This window comes from Alexandromys fortis, unplaced genomic scaffold (assembly GCF_014885135.2).
Source record: "Alexandromys fortis isolate MF-2015 unplaced genomic scaffold, M_Fortis_MF-2015_v1.1 scaffold_253, whole genome shotgun sequence".
Taxonomy (NCBI): domain Eukaryota; kingdom Metazoa; phylum Chordata; class Mammalia; order Rodentia; family Cricetidae; genus Alexandromys; species Alexandromys fortis.
This window is the reverse complement of record NW_026068124.1, coordinates 1574126-1591851: the sequence shown is the minus strand read 5'-3', so window position 1 is coordinate 1591851 and position 17726 is coordinate 1574126. Positions and strand designations below refer to the sequence as shown.

At 34.6% G+C, this 17726-nt stretch overlaps 1 protein-coding gene and 1 pseudogene across 1 annotated transcript; both read right to left on the bottom strand.

Moving 5' to 3' along the window:
• Nucleotides 1–1193: 1193 nt before the first annotated feature.
• Nucleotides 1194–4567, bottom strand: LOC126490593 (olfactory receptor 143-like; annotated as a pseudogene).
• A 7101-nt stretch (nucleotides 4568–11668) lies between these two features.
• LOC126490603 (olfactory receptor 143-like) lies at nucleotides 11669–12625 on the bottom strand. Its single transcript, XM_050125656.1, has one exon. It carries the CDS (start codon nucleotides 12617–12619, stop codon nucleotides 11669–11671), a length of 951 nt encoding a protein of 316 aa, XP_049981613.1. The 5' UTR covers nucleotides 12620–12625.
• Nucleotides 12626–17726: the final 5101 nt, after the last annotated feature.

Genomic DNA, 17726 nt, shown 5'->3' with positions numbered 1-17726 from the left:
GTATCTGTATAAAGCATATATAATGTATATATATATAGTATATACATAAAAACATTTATTATGAATATTTATGCTTAAATATCTAGTACCAATAATTTTAATTAAGTTTAATTTAAGTTTTTAACTTGCTCTTTTTACTAATCTACTATTTTAGAACATTTCAAACATCATAATCTTCAAGTTTTAATGATCATTGTTATTTGACTACTGTATCTCCAAAATAAGTATGTTCTTTAAATTCCTATGCAATTTAGATAGAAAATGACAGCATACTTTCTGAACTAGACACATATAAGAAGATTTTCTAGTGTATAATTCTCTATTAATCTTATTATGGACAAATAATTTTGCTTGACAGGAAAGATTTAACATCTAATAAGCTTCTTAAAGCTTATATATTATTTACAGAAATGTGGTCCTGCTTTGTCAGAAGGCTTGAACCAAATACTCAGCTTCATCATCCTTGAAAGAATGATCAATAATCTAAAAACACAAGATGAAATGTCACTTTGTAGTTTTCTCTAATCACCTAACCTGAAAATAATGCTATTGTGGGAGCATTTGCTTTTCCTTCTAGGCTACTAAAGCCTTGCACTATAGACCACATGGCTCTTTTATTGTTCTCACACTCCCTTATTTAGTTAAACCCACAATGGAACAACTCTGTTCCTTCATAACTTTTTCTTCATAACCCTTTCAGTTCTTTTTGGCATAAATAAATTCTATTCTTTTTTACAAAAAAAAAATCTGTTTGCCTTAGAAATAATCCACAGCTGAATTTAAGGAATAGTGACACAATGTTGCACATTTGCCTTCAAAAGTATAATTTCTAGGACTAGAAATAGTCCCATGGATTTATTTAAATAGAGAAAATACAAAAGAGTATTACCTTTAGATATAGAAAATATGTCAGACCAAAGTCTTCAACTGGTCCAGGTAGTGAAGATCAGATTGGCTAAACTTGAGATTACAGAGGACTCTCAAATCATAAAAAAAACACAAAGCTATATGACAGCTGGTGGTGGTGGTGGTGGTGGTGGTGTGTGTGTGTGTGTGTGTATGTGTGTGTTACAGTAATAATTCTGATAATAATATTGAAAGGGGAGAAAAGGAAGAATAGAAGAAAGGTAATGGGGAATAAATGAGAAGACCATACAATGCAGTCAGAGACTACTGAAAACAAACCTGTTCTTTTAGCTTCTGATTCTCATCACAGTTCTCTTTGCTGCAAGTTTGACATCCTTGTTTCTGAGACTGTAAATGAGAGGATTAAGCATGGGTACCACAAGAGTATAAAGCACTGAGAAAAATTTCCCCTGGTCCACAGATTCAGCAGATGCTGGCTTGACATATGTAAGGAGCCCAGATCCATAGAATAAACTAACAGTCACAATGTGAGAACCACAAGTGCCCATGGCTTTGGACCAACCTGTAGCTGATGACATGTGAACAATATTTAACAGGATGGAAATATATGAGGTTAGGATAACAAGGCCGGATACAATGACAACTATGCAAGCAATAAGAGAACTCACAAGTTCATTGTCATAGGTGCTGCTGCAGGAGAGCTGGAGAAGAGGGAAGATTTCACACATGTAATGGTTGATGGTATTGGAATCACAAAAACTGAGCCTAATCATACAGCCAGTATGGGCCATGGCACTTGCAAGCCCCATCAAATAGGACCCAAACATTAGTAGGAAACACATTCTAGGAGACATAAGGATGGCATACATCAAGGGCTTACATATGGCCACTTAACGATCATAGGCCATTGCTGTCAGCACATAACATTCAGAATTAACAAAAAAGCCAAAGAAAAAGAGCTGAGTCATGCATCCTGTATAAGAGATGATGTTCTTTTCTGAAACAAAGCCCATCAGCATTTTGGGAGTACAGACAAATGAATAACAGAAGTCAATGAAGGACAAATTGAATAGTAAAAAGTACATAGGTGTATGAAGGTGTGAATTCAAACAAATAAGAATCATTAAGCTCAAGTTTCCTATCACAGTAGCTGTGTAGTTCAGCAAGAACATAAAAAATAAGGGCAGCTGCAATGAAGGTTGGTCTGTTAATCTATGAAAACAAACTCAGTGACCAAAGAGTCATTCTCTACAGCCATTTGCTTCATGGTATCAAATGTAGGAACAGCGACAGTTTGTGAAATTAACAGGAAAATGTCTTTTAAGAGACAGAAATTTCTAGACTTGCTGCATTTGTAAGTTCAGTTTTTTTTCTGAAGACATTTCCAGGCATACAATCATAACATCATAGGTTGATCCCTGAGGCATCCCCCTTTCCTTCTTTCATCAACTATGATGTGTTTCTTTTCAAAGAGACTGCTGAAAAAGCTCTCATTGACTTTTGAACACCATCTTCTTTCTTCTCTTTAGCCTTCAGTAGAGATCAGAGATAAAAAAGCAATAGCTAAAAAATATCAGAACCCCAGAATTTAAAGCTTTCTGACTGAAGGAAAATTATGAAGAGGAGACAGTGATCACCTTTGTTACACAGAGATCATTGCAACTATTATAATGAATCCTTCCACAGTGTCCTCAAGGCAACAAAACCTTTAATGATGAACACAGTAACAAGCATCTGTGAAGATCTGTGTCTAACCCTCTCCAAGGGATTCACTGTAGACTGTGACAATATCTGTGTAAGATTCTCTTTAGAAAATCATCCTCACCTCCAGAAAGAAAGCATTATCCTTTTGTGAGAATGTAAAAGGCTCTCCTGAAAGTGAGAATGCATTTCATGTTCCAGCGTAATGTGCAAATTGTTTAGAATCCTGGAAAATTATTCTCTCCTTTAAGATTTCCTCCCAGTTTTCATGAGTCCCTTGAGTGAACAAATTACTAAGCCTGTATTAACATCATGCACCATAAATGTAATGTTGGCTCATTTGAGACTCAAAGTTTTTCTCACTTAAAAATCCCTATCAGAACTACCATTTGACAAAATACTGCACGGTCTTCTTTAGAATCATCATTAAAATTGTCTCCACACCCTTCCAAAAGAATTGAGGGATATACCACATGCTTTATTAATACTTTCTAATAAACAACAAAGATTGTATTAAGACACTGTAGACAAAAATTAAAATTCTAAAATATTTTTTAAAACTAGACTATATTATATAAATAGAAGATATGGAATATATGTGTACATAAATTTAGAATTTAAACCCAGACTTTTAAATTCCTTATATTCAATCTATAAATAGGTATGCAACTTCTCTACCCTTTATTTATTATATTTGTATTTGTGTATTTGTCTGTATATCTGTAAACTGAAACTCATAAGAAAAGACTTGCATTGTATCTCCATGGTAGTACTTGTCTTACATATAAAAGAGTATGGTTACAATCTTTGTATCACAATAAATGATAAATATAATAACAATATTAAATATACTTGGACTTCACAGTGCAATGTATAAATTAGGACAGGTGACTCTCACAATGTGTCAAAAGTGACATAGATATATAAAAGGCAATTGTTGGGTATTATTGCATCTTTGCTTATTTCATGTTCTTATTAATATGAATCAAGTTTCTTATAATTAGAATTATTGTTATTTGAATTAGACAAACATTTGTTTTGGTGCTATTCTTTGTAATATCTCTTGTCCCTATCCATCCCACAAGAACATTATCTTTTCTTCACACACAGAAATTGGAGCCAACAAAGCTATTTAAAGTATTGTTGAATGTTCCAGAGTACCATAGTGATTAAAAAAAAAAAAATGATGGGTTAAAGTGTGATGCTCTATCATGTTGAGTAAAACAGAAAGACTACTCACATTAAGAAGTCATTCTCTATTTCATTGAATATATATTTATAAATCCAAATCTAACTACATATACATCTTTTCTTTCTTATATTCTCCCTCACCCCTTCCGTACACTAAAAGTTTTCATCCACAAGTTGTGTTTGGTCATGGCATTTTATCACAGCCATAACCCTAACTAAAACAAGAACCATATGTTCCTTCAATTTCCTTTAAGAGTATAGTTGAGGGAATTTAATCAACTATAAAGAGAGATAAAAGAAAGTTTTTTTTAAAAAAAAAACTTTGCTATATCCTACATGACTATTCAAAAACTATATCCATGGAGTTTTCTGAAAAACTAGCAGGAACCTATATAGGTGGGAGAAAGAATTCCAGGCAGCTCAAGTCTCCCCCCTGTAGCAGTTATTTACTGCTTCTATGACTTTCAGGATGATCTAGTGATTCTTGGAAGTTTAAGCTACCCTAGACATGTGAGGTATCTTTGCATACTCATGAGTCACCTTACTTCCCAGAAAAAAAGTTTCAATTCAAATAAAATGGCTATAAAACATTTATGTCAGTAAATTTTGAGTTATTTTTTGAGTATCTGTGAAAAGGGCAATTGCTCCCTATTGCATACAGTCTTAGCACCTTTGTAAAAATTAACTGACCATGAGTTCAGGGTTCACCTTTGCACTTCAGTTCTATTTCTTTAACTTGTCTATAGCTACTCCATAGCACATTATCATGATGGGTGATCACCTGTGGATGCATCATCTTTATTAACATCTCACCAAGAAAGGCTCAGGAAACATTTTGCAAGAGGAGGCAAAAAGAAAGGCAATTATGGTATGTATTCACTTATTTATAGATGTTAGCCACTAAGTTATTGAAAAGCAAGCTGTAATCAATATAACCACAGATGTTAGGGATATAGTAAGAGATTGGGAGTGGATATTCCTGGGAAGAGGAAATGGTCATGAATGGATGGCATGGGGCCCAGAAGAGGAGGCTCAAACAGAGAGTGAGATATAAGAATGTTCAAGGGAGGGAATAAAGGGAGTGACATGCAAAAATAAACACCAGGTAAGACTCCTAGCAATAGAGGAGAGGGTGCCTGAACTGGCCTTCCTAGGTAATCACTCTGTCATTATAGAGCCTTTATCCAGTAAGTGATGAAAGCAGATGCAGAGATCTACAGCCAGGAACCAGGGTAACCTTCAGGCATCCAGTTGAAGAGAGGGTAGAGTGATTATAAGAAAAAGGGTGGATCAAGATCATGACAGGGAAATCCACAGAGAAATAAACCACCCTCATGGAAACTCAGGAACTCTAGACCAACAGCTGGGTAGACTGCATGATGCGGAACGAGACCTTCTGCATATGGACGACAGGTGGGCAGAACGAGACCTTCTGCATATGGACGACAGGTGGGTAGTTTGGTCTGTTTGCAGTACCGTGGCAATGGGACCAGGATCTATACCTGATGCTTGAGCTGAATCTTTGGAGCCCATTCTCTCAGGTGGGATGTCTTATTCAGCCTTGATACAGGTTGTGGGGGACAGTGAGGCTTGGCCCTGCCTCAACTTAACGTGCTAAACTTTGCTGACTCCCCATGATAGGCCTTACCATTTAGGAGGAGTGGATTGAGGTAAGTTGTTGGACAAGTGGGGGGAGGGCTAAGGAAAGGGAAGGGGGGAACTGCGGTTGGTATGTAAAAATGAATTAAAACTATAAAATAAAACTGACCATCTGAGGGAATATATGTAAACCTAATGTAGTCAAACCTTCCTAAAATATCTACATATATAAAATAAATCTAGATAAAATCATCAAACAGAGAAGACAGAGACCCAAGTGGATATTGTTCATCACCAAATAAAATTTCTTGTATAAATAATGGGTTAAATTTAACCAAATTCTCGATCAAACAATATCTGATTTGATTTAAAGTACACTTCCGGGGCGTGAAACCCATACTGAATAAGTACTGACTGGTTAGCCAAGAACATTGTAGTAAATAAGCCATGGACCGAGGGTAAAACCAAATACTACTGTTTGGCAAAACTAGCACAGCAATAAAATAATTATGATATTCTGCAATAACCAGAAATTAGTTCCTTATTCAACCATCATCAGAGACTCTTCCTCCAACAGTAGACAGAAATACAGAGATCAACAGCCAGACGTGCAGAAAGTAAGAAGCCTTCGAACAATCAGCACTACAATGAATATCACTCTTTCAGATCCCTTCAGTAGACTACCAGTCCTCAGTCAAAGTAGGAACCTGCCCATCTTTATCTGGGTTTCAATCTAACTTTGTAAAAAAATCTTTCTGAGCGGTCCCTCCTCTGGCTGGAACCAGGCTTTCAGTTTTCTCTTTTCCCAGCCTTTTTCTTTCCTAAAGAGAGACAGAAAGAGTAGAGAAGTGAATCCAGAGAGACAGTAGGTAAGAGAATCCCGGAGGAGTTGAAAGCGGGAAAACTTTTATCATAATATATTGTATGATGAAAATCTATTTTCAAGATAAAAATAATGTAAGAACAAATGGATAGAGAAAAGCTGGAATGTGCTAACTTGTGAACATAATAGGAATATTGTGTACATCAACTTTCAGCATCAACCGTTACCTTCTCAAAAGCTACACAACATCAAGACAATAAAGACTCTGGCATTAATAAGGGAAGAGTCCCAGAGTCAATGCCTAGCCTAAGACAATTTGTCAGCTAATAGCTGTTGAAAGAAAGAGTCACTGCCCTGTGGAAATACGGCTACCAGTAGGTTATCAAACCCATGTGCATATGTGCAGTACTAAATTGAACTCCGGGGACTGTTAATAATGATTAAAACCATAAGAAGAGAACATGAAATGGAACAAGAAGCAAGGAGCTCACTAAGGAAAGTTGAAAAGAATTAGTGATAGATGGATATGATCAATATACAAAAAGTTAAAAATACTATTTGAAAGATAACCAAGAGCAACCCACAGTTTCATTGCAATCATAATCAAAGTGGGAAGTACTCTACAACACATGGTCACAGGAGACCACTTCCTATGTATAACCCCAACAGCACAGACAGTAAGGGCCTCATTGAATAAATGGGACCTCCTGAGACTGAGAAGCTTCTGTAAAGCAAAAGACACTGTCACTAAGACAAAAAGGCAACCCACTGACTGGGAGAAGATCTTCCACCAACCCCGCAACTGACAAAGGTCTGATCTCCAAAATATATAAAGAACTCAAGAAACTAGACCGTAAAAGGCTAATCAACCCAATTAAAAAATGGTGCACTGAGCTGAACAGAAAATTCTCAACAGAAGAAATTCAAATGGCCAAAAGACACTTAAGGTCATGCATCTCAAACATTTTTATTTCTGCTCTATTCACAATTGCCAGGAAATGGAGGCAACCAAGGTGTTCATTCACTGGAAATGGAAAATAAAAGGTTATATATGTATATATGTTTTCATATCATTTATGTGTTGCTATATCAACTTTCTTAAGGCATCTTAATGTAATGGTCCTTTATTAGTATCCTGATATTCCATATTAAATATGAAATCTAATAATCTGAAGCAAGAATCCACATATGCCAAAACATACAAATTTTACCTTCATTCTAGGTTACTCTGTTCAGTATTTTCCAGTTCTATCATTTACTCGAAAATTTCATCATTTTTCTTTAAGTCTGAGTAAAAATCCAGTATATAATATCTTATATTTTTCCCAGAAATATACTTTAATTTATGGTTTGTTTTTAAATTTGGAAAAATATTAATCTGAGTATTCCATTACATGTAAAAAAATCATGTCCCCCCAAAATTTGCCGCTATGTTAGTCACATATTGCTTTAATTTTCCTCCTTGTCCTTTCTGCTCTCTATACATTTGAACCATCTCATGCTCTGTTTTACCTGAGATAAATTTCCAATTCCTAAAAGACGAACATTACCTCCTGACGAGGCCAATTGAATGCCAAGATCCCTGTGAAATTATAGTTACATCCACACCTGTATCTACCAGACCTTCAGTGACCTTGAATATCTTTTGTTGATCTCTATCCATTAGTCCTATTCCTGCCTTTGCCACACCTTCTTCATAATCCAGAAGAGAGAGACATTCTGTTTGGATTATGCTTTAGAAAAAAAAAAACATTATTTCTAGGAAGTTGCTGCTTACAATCCCTTTAAGGTGACCTTTTTTGCTACAATTATAACACTTGACATTTTGAGTTTTTCTCAAACCTCTGGAAATCACCTCTCCCATTCAAGCATCATCATGGTCACGAGATTCAATATTGATTATATCTCAGATCCATTCCTCCAAGGGTGCTGACCTTGCCTTTAGATGCATAATTATTCTTTGGCATTGAGAATTAGCATTTTCAAAAGCCAAAGATTTAATTATTATTTGTGTAACTTCTGAATTTGGTATCATTTTATTTACTGCTGAAATCAATCTTTGTAAAAAAAAAAAAAAACTTTGAATGCTTCCTTTGGGCCATGTTTAAGTTTAGTAAATGACTCAATTTTTTTCTACTTCTCCAACTTTATCCCCAAAATTCAAAGGTGCTACGTGCAAAAAGCCAGGGTGTGGTCACCATATAGATATTGCCTTTCTATAATAGTATAATCTTCTTCTCTGAGACATTGAGTGTGGGAGATTTCCAAACCTCCAGCTTTACTCCACTGTTCAACAGTCTTAGCCTCTTCTCTGAACCAGGTACTTCTCTGCACCATTGTGATAGTGGACCAATCAATCTCTTAGACAGCTTTAACCAAGTTTATCCAGTCTATACAGATAATTCTATTACAAACTGAACACAAGTTTAACATTTGCTTCACAAAAGAAGAATGCCTGTCATATGAGACTATTGTTTCCTTCAATCTCCTTAAATTTAACATTTTTATAAGAGCCCAATTATTTCTTATAGATCATCTATTACTTGGAAATTCCTGTAAGGTTGCTGGATATATTAAGGTTAGTTGTTTGAAAACATTAAGCTGTTACTCTCTAACTTTATAGAACAATACTGAAATTGGTTCCATATTAAATTCTCTGTCTGGATCTGAAAATCTCTATGATCTGTTAAAGTTTTTCTAAGGCCTGTACCTTGGTCATCAAACCAAATGACTTTTAAAGAGCTAAAGTAAGAATTACCAAACTGAAAACAAGGGTTATCAAAATGATAATTAACAGTATAGAAATCCTGATTAGGTTGATTATCTTTGCATTTAGTTGTTCCATTTTTAAGTCATGAGCTACATAATCATGTAGAACCTAACTTTATCATAATTCTGTTTCCAATTATTAATGTGGGAAAAACACTCTCCCTTTTAACCAACATTTCCCTTAAAAATTCCCGATTTTCTCATGAAACCTGCCGCCGCTGCTGCTGAAGATGTGAGGCTTGCTGTTGATGCACAGAACAGTAAAAGCCTGACTGGATTTCAAAAAACTACCAAGTTTGGAAGCAGCAAGAGAACAGGGACAGCCTAGTGGAGGGAAGAAAGAAAAACCTAGCCAGTAGGACAGGGAAAATGTCTGTGTGTAGCTACGGCCTATGCTAGTGACTGCAAAGCCACCAGCAAACAATTTCATGAATTTGTACTCCAAAAGTTGGGTGCCAGACATAGCATGTATAATAAAAACCCAGAGACAGATATTAAGGTTCAAACTGAAAGATCAGAGAAGCAAATCAGCCAAGCCAGTAGAGAATTGTTACCTCTATCCTCAGCATTACTGCAGACTGCAATGCTCACTACTAAACTTCTGATTACAGACTGAGCCCTGAGCTCCTGTTTCCTCCTGTTTTATATTCCTTTCTAGTGCTGGGATTAAAGGCGTGCACCACCACTACCAGATGTCTATGGCTAACTTGTGTGGCTTCTGTGATTAAAGGTATGTGCCAACACTGCCTGGTCTGTATGGCTGACTACTGTAGCTAACTTTGCAATCTGATCATTAGGCAAACTGTATTTATTAAAACACAAATAAAATATCACTGTAATTTGTAGAGAAGGAGGACAAAAGCTTGAAGGACAACAAAATACCATTGTTTCCCTAAATGAATATGCGATCATGTTGCCTTCTTAATTGTTCATCCTTCTACTGATAAACTATTGTACCTCTCTGTCTAAGACAAAGAAATTATTTTTTCAGAGGTTTATAGTTAATACAGATACTGTTTGCTGTTTTTTTTCTGCTTCAGCTTTGATGTTAACTGCAATACAGCACTTAGACCACACTTTTTGTGCTGTTTTTGTGGCTCAGTCACTTTTTCTATTCAATCACACACTTTAATGAATTAATGAATAAAAACCTGAAAAATGCTAAGTATTTAAAATAACTTTGAAAAACTTAAAACATTCAATAATCTCATCACTACAATATTAAATAGGAATGCTTAGCTATCTAATACACTAAATTTAACAGACTGATTTAATTATTTAAAATGCATTATTTTTGTACTTCTGCAGTTCTAAGTCAAATCTCTTAAGAATTTTTAAACATTATTAATATAAAATATAAACTTTCATGGCTCAAGAGATAGCCCAGAAGTTAAGAATACTGTCTGTTTTTACAGAGGATCCAGGTTCAATTTCCATTACCCTCAAGGCAGCTCACAACTGTCTGTAACTCCAAATTCTGATACCCTCATACACAGATACATGCAGGCAAAACACCAAGGCACATAAAATAAATAAATAAATAATTTTAAAATTATACTTCCATAATCCATTTAACCCTAAGCATGATACAACCTCTATCTGTATTTTTTTTTCTTAAAACTGACATGTTTTCTTTTGGAGGAAAGATGGGTGCTTATAATATAGTACTCAGGAAACTCATGAAGCTCACTGTCTTCACAAGGACTGCCTGAGAACACATCATAGGTAGACAGAGCCAGGAGGAAAACAGTGAAGCTGGCTGCAATGTGGGCAGGAAGTTTCACTGAGGGAGCTTAGACATTCACCATCCACATACCTGTGGGTTTTCATTAAACACTACAGAATCTCCAACCCAACACAGAAAATAAAATGTATAATACATGTCAAATAATAAATTGTGTAAAAGTAAAAAATGTTATACCCATGACTTAAAGATTTCCATTGTCAATTTGTAGCTAAAGTGCTAGAATAAGAACCACATCAAATAATTGCTGGAATGTTAATAATTATTTCATTCCCATGATTTTCTTTTCATCTCTTTGAATTAGTATACAGGTAATAAATCATAAAAATAAGTAAAAACATAAAATTGTACAAAAAAGAAAGAAATGAATTAGAAGTAAAGCATAGAATGAACACAATTTCATTAGCTAGGAACAAAATGCAATTGTAGTTATGAATAGGGCTCAGGGGTTAAAAGCTCTTAGCTTACAAAAGACCGGAGTTCTATTCCCTGCACCTCCATGGAGGCTCACAGCTGACTGGAACTCCACTACTAGGGAATCTGACATCCTCTTTGTCCCCTCAGACTCATGTATGCCCATGATAAATATGCACCAGGAACACTTACACACATCAATACATAAATTTTAAAATAAGTGCACAATAATTTTTAAAAGAAAAAGTACTAAAATTTTTATTCTCAGATAATGAAAGGTATACAAATAAAGACAAGGCACATAATTTGATATATAAAATGGACAAACCATCATCTTAAAAACATTGACCCTAAAGATATCTCATACCCTCATGGTACATATAGAGCAACTTTGCATGGAGGAAAGAAAAATATGTTGTTGCAGTATAAATTATATCAATGCTGTTGCAGGACAAAAAAAAGAAAATAATAGAATAAATACAATGTGTAAAAGACAAGTAAAATATAGAAAAAGCAGCAAACTGGAATGAATGGAATTAAAGGATGTATCAATGCATAAATTAGCTTGTGAGCCTCTTCCAGGTTTTCTTCACAGCAAGTTTGACATCCTTGTTTCTGAGACTGTAAATGAGAGGATTCAACATGGGCACCAAAAAAGTATAAAATACTGAGAAAATTTTTCCCTGGCCCACAGTCTCAGCTGATGATGGCTTGACATAAGCAAGCAGCCCAGTTACATAAAAGAGACAAACAGTTATGATGTGAGACCCACAAGTGCCCAAGGCTTTGGACCAGCCCTTACCTGATGACATATGAATGATATTGAAAAGGATCATAGCATATGAGATAAAGATAATGAGGCTACACAAAATGATAGCTGTGCCCACCACAATGGAATGCACACGCTCATTGACATAGGTGTTACTGCAGGAGAGCCGAAGCAGAGGGAAGATGTCACACATGTAATGGTTGATAATGTTAGAATCACAAAACCTGAGCCTGATCATGAAACCTGTGTGGAACAAAGCACTAACAAGTCCCATCATGTAAGTACCAAATATTAACATAAAACAGATCTTAGGGGACATAACTACATTGTACAATAGTGGCTGGCAGATGGCCACATAGCGATCATATGCCATGGCTGTCAGCACATAGCTCTCTGAGTTCACAAAAAATAAGAAGAAAAACAGTTGAGTCATGCAACCTCTGAAGGAGATAATATTCTTCTCTAAAAGAAAACTCATCAGCATTTTGGGAGTAAAAACAAGTGAATAACAGAAATCAATGAAGGAGAGATTGAAGATAAAAAAGTACATAGGAGTGTGAAGGTTTGAGTTTAGGCAAATGAGATTCATTAAACTCAAGTTTCCCATCACAGTGGCTGTGTAGTTCACCAAGAACAGAATAAATAAGGGAAGCTGGAGCTCAGGTTGGTCTGTCAGGCCCATAAGAATGAACTCAGACACTGAAGAGTTATTTATCACAGTCAGTTGCATCATGTGTGGCATCTGCAAGAGTAAGTGGAGAAAGCAATATTAACCCCAAAACCAAACTTTGCTCCAAGGGAAGAGTTTGTACTGATTTCCAAACTTGAGTGAGGAGCATGGAGTCCTGGGGAATCGCTATCACTTACTTTCCTTACCCTATCTCTGAAGAAATATGGGGAATTTTGATTTCTTTGCATTAAGTATCCCTCTTTTTAGTTAATGTTTACTAATGATTAAGACTATAAAACATTTTACTTACAGTAAAATTTTACTCAGAACTTATTATTTATGTAGCTATGGATTTGAAGGTAAAAAATCAAGATAAAGATTATTCAGTGCTCACCTTCATTCACTTGCAAACTTCCCTAACATCGGAGTTTATGGTGCCTTCCTCCAAAAAGAGGTCAGAGGTCCAAAGTTCTTAATAATGAATCTGGTAACTGCAATCTGCAGACAATGTGTCTTACTTGTTCAAAGAGGTTTGTTTGAGAAAATGACACAGTTATTGTTTGGGAATTTAAAAGGATTCTTGTCTCATATAAAAAAAGAAGTCTGGGGAGGAAGTACAGCCTGAGATTGTTGGGTGAGCTTTTTTGAAAATAGGTATCCCATATCTCAAGGTCAAGATTTTTGAGAAAAGCTATTAGTAACACAGAAACTTATTCTCTTCTTTGTGATATCCTCCATGTTTTATGAGTCCCTTGAGGGTAGAAATTGTGTGGTTTGTGCCATTGAATTAACACCAGTCCTTTGGAGATTCAACATTCTACTCAATTTATAATTTTCCAGGAGGAGTATCTAGTCCCCAGGGAAGAACTGGGAGTGGTCCCCTTTGTTATTCTCTTCATTAAACTCTGAACAACTATACAAGAGGAAATATCCAGGGAAATTCTCACTTGCCATTTGTAGTTTTCCTACAGCTTCAGTAATAAATCATTGACCAAGGATTAATACTGTACAAAAATCATTGTATGAAGAGGATAAAAGTATGAATAGACTCTCAAGTTAGTACAAATTTACATTAGAATTTTACACTTCCTTGCTATGCACCTCTAAACTATGCTTGTTCTTTTTTGTTTGTCTCTGTATCCTCTTATGAATAACTGTAAAACAGATTCGTAAAAATTGACTTAAGTTTTGGATCACTGGTAATTTTTTCAGTTATCATGTAGATATTTGTGAGTCCATATTGTGTAAACAATAATAAATCCAAATACACAAAATAAAAGATCCATTATGTCTTTAGACAATTTACACAATATATTAAAGGATACTAGATACAAGTACAGTCCTCACCAGTGGACAAGGAGGTGAGTGACCTGTATTCCAGCCAAGCTGTCCCAGTCCCCAGAGACTGATCCTTAGGGCACACCCGATGACCCTCTCTCTCCCTTACCTATAGCCATGAAAGCTCTACCAGAGCACAGGCTGCCCTCTAACACTCCTTAAACCTACATAACCACCCCAGAATCGATTACCTGTCCTGGGCTTCATATGCCTGCCTAGAACTTCAGAAGACATGCTTTACTGGAGGTCAGGCTGTATTTAGGGACTCAAGGCAAGACACTGAACACTACCTGGTAACACTCCTTAAAGCTCACCCAACAATCTCAGGCTGTACTTCCTCCCCAGACTTTGTATTCTAGTCTACAACTTTGAAGAAGACTTTAGCTTTACTGGAGATCAGCCTGGATCTAGACACCCAAAGTAACAAGAACAGCAGTAGGGACACACTTCTGTACCTGAAGACTTCCCAGTTACCAATTTGGACATTTAGGCCAAAGGACCAGAGAGGAAACAAAAATGAAATAACAAAACACCATTCCATGAAGAATTAAGACAGGAATCAATACCTAGGCTTATAATCACCCCAAATCCAGATGTTTAAACACCAGTGTAAAACCATACTCAATAACAAAAAATGCAATATGCCATCACTACAACCCAGGTATCCTACTACAGAAAGAACTTAACAATCCTACACAACCAAAGCACAAGAAAATGACCTTAAAATAACTTTATGAAGATGATAGAGGTACTTAAAGAGGAAATTTAAAAGAATCCTTTAAAGAAATTAAGGAAAAGACAAATAAAAATTGAGGAAATCAAAAAATTCTATGAGGCCACAGTCACCCTGATATGTAAACCACAGAAAGACTCAATAAAGAAGGAGAATTATGGTCTGATTTCACTCATGAACATTGATACAAAAATACTCAACAAAATACAAACTGAATCTAATAACACATGAAAAAAATCATCTAACATGATCGAGTAGGCTTCATTCTAGAGATGCAGCGATGTTTCAACATATGAAAGTTGTCAATGTAATCCACCATAAAGAAAAACTGAAAGAAAAACCTGCATGATCATCCCATGAGAAGATGAAAAATCTAACACCCCTTCATGATAAAAGTCTTGTAGTGATCAAGGACACAAGGAACATACCTAAACATAATAAAAGCAATATACAATAAACTGACTGCCAACATCAAATTAAATGGAGAGAAACTCAAAGCAATCTTACTAAAATCAGGAACAAGACAAAGCTATCCATTTTCTCCATATCTACTTAACATAGTACTGGATGTTATAACACAAGAAGAAAAAAGGAAATAAAGGGAATACAAATTGGAAAGAAAGCAGTCAAACTTTTGCTGTTTGCAGATGATATGATGGTATACATAAACAACCTCAAAAAATCCACCAAGAAACTTCTACAGCTTATAGATAACCCATCTGGACCTATGCCTTTTTCAATTGAAGATTTTTACTACTCACTCATCTGATTTCTTCCTTTATGATAAGTCTGTTCTGTTTAAGGTTTTGATCTCTTCCTGGTTTAATCTTGAAAATATGAATGAATATAGAAATGTGTTCATTTTATTTAGGGTTTCTACATTAATGGAATAGGTTTTAAAAAATATTTCTTGATCATGTTCTAAAGTTTTGGGGGTCTTTTGTAATAGTTGCCTATTTAATTGTGATTATGTTAATTTAAATCTCCTATTAATTCCCTTTGATTAATTGGGCAAATGGTTTGTCAATATTGTTTATCTTTTCAAAGAACCTTCTCTCAGATTTGTTAATTTTTTGTATTGTTTATTTGTTCTTAATTTTTAAAGATCTAGTCTAGATTTTGTTATTTCTTCCCATCTACTGGATTAGTGTTTGATTTGTTTTAGTTTTCCCAAATTCTTGACTTTTATCATCAGCCATTTATTTGTGGGCTTTATAATATTTTAATAAGGACACATAAATCAATAAATTTCTCTCTGAGGTTGTATTTAGTGTGTTCCTAGAAGAGTAGCTATTTAGAAGGTGTTATGAAAGTGGTAGGAGAAATATCAATAGTTCTATCAGTCATAAAGTTTATGAATGAAAATAATTTGTGGCCTTCTAGATAGTCTCAATGGTGAAGTAAAGTTAGTTTTATCTTTTTTTTTTCTCTGTGATTACAACTATGGAAAAACTTTCACTTATGATATCTTGTTAAACAGTATTTCCTTTATTACTTTTATTCAAACAAAATTTAACAAAGGAGAAATACTATACCCTATATATTAAATAATGAGCTTGAAAATATCAAATATGAGTAAAAAGCAGACTTGAAGGATTATATTATCTGTTGATTTCTTTTGTTAAACCGAGTTAAAATATAATTATTTAATTTTGTAGTTGAGATAAAACAGATATACAAAATTTTCTGTAATCACTAAAGTTTTAGGTTTCCTTATTCAAAAGTAGACATTACATGTTCTCTAATATTCTATGTAAGTAGCTTACTATTTATTTTTTTCTGTTTACTTCTAAACTATCAGTATCAAAACGCAAATAAATATGTAGAAAGAGATATTAAGGAACAGCTGGATATGCTTCTATACAAATTTCTAAAAGTGTTAGAACAGGGAAACAAAGTAAAATTTAGAATGACATATTAATATTTCATATGTTGAATGCTAGTAGTCATCCATAATTTATCTACAAAGAAATGTATAAGTTTTAATTTATTAATTTATTATAAAAATACCTCAACTCTTTTGTTGTTTGTGAGTTTGGAGTGGCAACATGAAGATCCAGGGAAGTACCCAGCAAAGTGCTTCAGCTTCAAATTCAGGATGGCTTTAAAAAGCACCATTGTTACTAAGCTTCAAATAAGACCATCTTTAATTTCATTATATCAATGCTCATATTAATTAACTACCTCTGCAGATCATATATATTAACCGATAGGAACTTTCATGCTATGTTTTCTTATAACTTCTTCGGTTTTAGACAGTTTCTGGTAATTGGTCTTTGTAGATAGGTATATATGTTTGTATGATTATTCTGGCAAATGATAAACATATGAAGAATATTGGAGACAGTCTTTATATTTTCTTCCAACACTTCCACTTTTTTTTTAAGAAGAAAATTCCTAAGACTCAACACAGAAGTAAAAGAAACTGATATTAAGAGTCAATAAGAGATTTGTCAGCATTCTCTCTAGAAAGAGACATTCATCATAGCTGGGGGAAGAAGGAAATGAGGATTCCTCAGTAATCAACCTGTGTTGTCATGCTTGTATGCTTTGAAGCATCTTCACAAATCTCCAAACTTGTAAATCTAGCAACAAATTAATAGCAGAAATAACAAAGAACCATTTGAATAGTAAAAAGTACATAGTGTGAATTCTTTAGAAGATCATCCTTAATTGGAGAAAAAAAATTTGCTTTTAGGAGACTATAGGATTCTGTCTTGCTCAAGTGAGAACCTATTTCATGACCCAGTGCTCTATGAAAATTACTTATAACTATGGAAAAATATTCTTCCCTTTGAGATTTCCTCTCAGGTTTCATGAGTCTTTTTAGTGAAGAAATTACTGAGCTAGTTTTTACATTGTGCACCATAACCATAATGTTGGCTCACTTGAGACTCAAAGTTTGCTCCTTTATAATTTTCAATTAGAAGTACTGACTGAATAAGCACTGGATTGTCCCCTTTGGAATCTTTATCATACTTATATGCATATTCTTCAAGAAGAAAGTTAATGAGTATACAAGAATAAACTGCATGATTTTACTAGTAATTTTCAATAAGCACCAAGAATTGTATTAATATATAGTAGGTTATATTAACATTCTAAAAT